The sequence below is a fragment of the Juglans microcarpa x Juglans regia genome, chromosome 3D, assembly GCF_004785595.1.
Source record: "Juglans microcarpa x Juglans regia isolate MS1-56 chromosome 3D, Jm3101_v1.0, whole genome shotgun sequence".
Taxonomy (NCBI): Eukaryota; Viridiplantae; Streptophyta; class Magnoliopsida; order Fagales; family Juglandaceae; genus Juglans; species Juglans microcarpa x Juglans regia.
Genome location: NC_054598.1, coordinates 7,624,889 through 7,628,847, shown reverse-complemented (window position 1 = coordinate 7,628,847; position 3,959 = coordinate 7,624,889). Strand labels below are relative to the sequence as shown.

The following is a 3,959-nucleotide window of genomic DNA, read 5'->3' as shown; positions in this document are numbered from 1 at the left end:
TAATTGTAAACGATTTTGTGCACTAATACATACACCAATTTAATATGATTAGTCTCAAGTCTTTTGAGAAATAAAGTAGTGTCACTGTCATTCTAGAAGATTATTGACGTCATTAAGCAAAAAAATCAATTAATTGACGTTGTAATGACCAGACCATGGACCAACTTTATATATATATATATAGAGAGAGAGAGAGAGATTTTGAAGACAATCACGACCTTACTTTTGCGATAATGACGTATGATAATAATATATTAATGGGCACAACGTACCCGACTAACCATATAATATATATCAGAGAAGGCTGAAGGCAGCCTGATCAAGCTTAGGCCGCCACTTGCAAGGTTTGGTACACGTACAGCCAGTGACAGATTTTGTATCAATTCACTTTCATTGAATATATACACACATACATATATATAGAGGACGAACGCATGCACGCACGGACGCATTGTATGAGTAGGGGTTTGAATATGTAGTAGTTGTGAAGTTTGGTACTATTGTAGAAGATGACTTTGTTTGACTGTTACTTTGTCATTTTGTCCTCCCCACCTCACATCTTGCTGTGCCTACTATTGGCTCCCCATCCGCTTTCCCATCACCCCCACAGTACCACTCTATTTGCCAACCCTACTGCCAAGAGTAAAACAAATGCATAAATCCTTTTATAATGAGCAATGATATATATAAAATACATTCTATAATATATTATATAATAATATTATAAAATAATAATATTTTTATAAAATAATGTTACTTTTATAAGATATTTTATAAAAATATTTTTCATTTAAAACATAATTATGTAAAGTATTGTGAAAAATAAGATTATACAACAAATCGAAAAACTAGCCAGGACTGACTCAGACCGGTCGGCCGATTTCAGAACCGGCCGAAATCGGTGGAAAACCAGTCGGCATGCGATAAAAAATTGAGAAAACAGATATCGGCCAGTTTGACGTCTGTTTGAACCTGGTTCAAACTGTTGAACCGGCCGACTAAAGAAATTAATTATTATTTTTATATATTTTGTACTCAAAACGACGCCGTTCTACTTAAGTTTAAGTGGAACGTTGTCGTTTTAATCCTGTAGTTGTATTTTAAACACAACTGAAATGATGCCAAATGGCGTTCGTTTTATTTATAACATATTAAAAAAAAAAAAAAGTAGAATGATACCGTTTACCAACCAGCATCGTTTTAATATCAATTCGTCTTCTTCCTTCGCGTCTTCTTTCTCGAGTCTCAGTCCTCATCCTCTCTCTCTCTCCTCTGCAACTCTCTCTCTCTCTCTCTCTCGTCTCTACTCTCTCAGACGAATCTCGGTCTGAGAACCGACCGTGAACCGCCACAGAAATGAAGCATCGGTCGGCGTCAGCGTTTCTCCTCCCCATCGACCCATTTTGACCGGTTTTCTTCCCCAAAACTTAAGTGTCGATCAGCGTCGGTTTTGCCCAAAAATCTCGTCGAATGAGTCGGTTTTCACCCCTACTGAAAAAATATTGTGTATAAATCATTTTCCTTTTAATATTAACATTCATTATTTTTTTCTATGCAAGAAATACATACATGAGTAAGGGTTACGGAATTGTGACAAACACCATTTTTTAACTAGTTCAATACTATATAAAAAGAAAAAAAATGAGCATTGGAAATAAATAAATATTTCCTACCATCCGAGAATGAGATTGTAGTTCTATGACCGTAGGCCATAGTAATTGTAGTGACTGCATTTTATCTTAAAGTGGCTATTGGAATAGTCCATTGTCTTCACGATTTTCATGTGGTCAAATATGACAACTCTTATAATAAAAAGTCGGATAAAAAATCTAAACTCCGTTGCATATGCACTGTAATTTATATAATAGATCAGTTTTTGTTGGGGCCTCTCATCCTCGCCTCTTGTTATAGCTATATTATAAGTGGCACGGCTAATCTTATTAATTCGATTGTCACGCCTAATATTCTAAAATATGTTTTGATTACGAGAATTTTACTTCATGTATGCCATCTCTGGTCTCTCAAATTAGTATCTAAAGCATTTCTCTTTTACTTAATATAATTGAAATCTCCATATATAACATCAGCTTATCAAATTTGGAGAGAAATGTATATTCATGTGGTAAGACTATTTTAATTTTAATATCAGGAATGGGACTTTAAAATGTGCCTGGAGAAGGTAGTTTTGTTAGGCTTGTAAGAATGAGATTTGAGTTGTTCACATGGTGAGTGATTGTGGTGTATTGCTAGCATATGATATTGCATGCCAATTACTGGAATGTCGCTTGAAAAACTGGACGAAGATGAGATATATATACAAAAACTCGTCCATCCTTATAAAGGACCAAATCAAACCTAAAACTTCTGACGAACGATCAAATTAATTAAGAATGGAATCCTTCATTCAGGTCTCATCAAGAACAGCAAGATGTTTCTTCCAAACTCATGCGTTCTTGGATCGGAAGAATTATCAATTGATGGTCCTCGAATATTAATATTTAAGGGAAAATAGAAGTGCAATGAAAAAGGAACTGCAACTCAAGAGCATTCAAATGAGTTCTTGCATCTATCTAGCTAATCGTAATCATATTTTACAAAACATTCATGTTCCATATTATATAGACAAACCGGAAAAAACGACAGAGAGAGAGAGATCGATCAAGCCCGTTCTTTAAAGATATTATTTTCTCGATTTAATCTTCATCTTGGCTTTTGAAGGAGGCTTGGTACTACAAGTTACATGAAGGTGGTGTTCTGATCTGACAGTCTTTTGAGGTCCTTTCGATTGAGATTTCTTCCTTCTCTTCATCCCAAATGAAGAGAGTTTTCTCTTCTCTTTCTCCCTTATCGGTTCAAGCTTCGGCTCCCATCGACGTGACCCAACAAGCTGTGCGTACTCCTTCTGCAACTGAGGCGTAGTGCATACTATACTCTTAGATTTGCTTGAGCTCTCATGATTCTTTTCATCCTCTCCGTTATTCCCTTCTTCCAACAACTGCGATATGAACTCGTCCGAGACGCGTATCCTTAGACACCCAGATGGGGTTTTCTGCAAATCAAAAGGTTGGCAAGTGGCTGCTTTCTTAACAAACGCATTTCTCGTGTCTTTCGCGACCGGCGAAGACGACGACGAAGACGAAAGCGGGGATGATGATTCGGGAAGAGAGGAGGCAAATGAGGCTATGGTCACGAATGACAGGACAGACTGAAAGAAATGCTTGGGAAGTAGAAAATACTTGTGTCCAAGCTGAAGCTGGTCGTCCTCGGAAAGAGCTGGAATCTTCTGGCCAATGTAAAACGAATCGGCGCGGCAAACCAGATGCTTTGGGAACTCCACCATGAGCTCTGAGACGTGGATAGGACGGTGATAGATCTTGACGAGGCCGTCAGATTTGATCAGCTTTATGTTCCGGACCGCAGGTTCTAGATCGTGATCCGTGCGGAAGTGCACGCAGGAGGCATGCCTTCCCATTAAGTGTAAACACCATGGAATCATCTGAAGATTGAAGTATTTGGTGATACCCATTAGCTCATAATCCAAAGAAACAAACCAGGAAAAGGGCTCTAAGGCACACAGGTGAGATAGCCTCCTTGCAAGTTAGCTTCACGGCAACAGCTAGGTCTTGGTTTTGGTTGTTCAGTTAAAAACTGTGCAGAAAGTGAAACTCTGCAGAAAGTGCAGAAGCCAGAAAAGGGTTTCCGAGATAAGATTTTGATTGGAAGTAGATGATCAATAGGAAGGAGCAGGTGAGTTCGGGTGATTACATATATATATATATATATATATATAGGGATTACATGAGCGAATGAAATATATATTGCAAGGGAGAGAGAGAGAGAGTAGAAAGGAGAGCTTGGATTTTAGCAAAGAGATGACTGAGAGGAGAGGAGAGGAGAGGAGAGGCGTGAGACACGGGCAAAGCTTTTGGCACGTAACTCACAGCGCCCTGCATATTTGC

At 38.2% G+C, this 3,959-nt stretch overlaps 1 protein-coding gene across 1 annotated transcript; it reads right to left on the bottom strand.

The window, feature by feature from the left end:
* Positions 1-2,680: 2,680 nt before the first annotated feature.
* Positions 2,681-3,526, bottom strand: LOC121254390. Its single transcript, XM_041154402.1, has one exon. The coding sequence runs from the start codon at positions 3,524-3,526 to the stop codon at positions 2,681-2,683; it is 846 nt and encodes a 281-aa protein (XP_041010336.1).
* Positions 3,527-3,959: the final 433 nt, after the last annotated feature.

Coding starts and splice junctions, on each gene's coding strand:
- LOC121254390 (XM_041154402.1), bottom strand. CDS start 3,526: ATGGGTATCACCAAATACTTCAATCTTCAGATGATTCCATGGTGTTTA.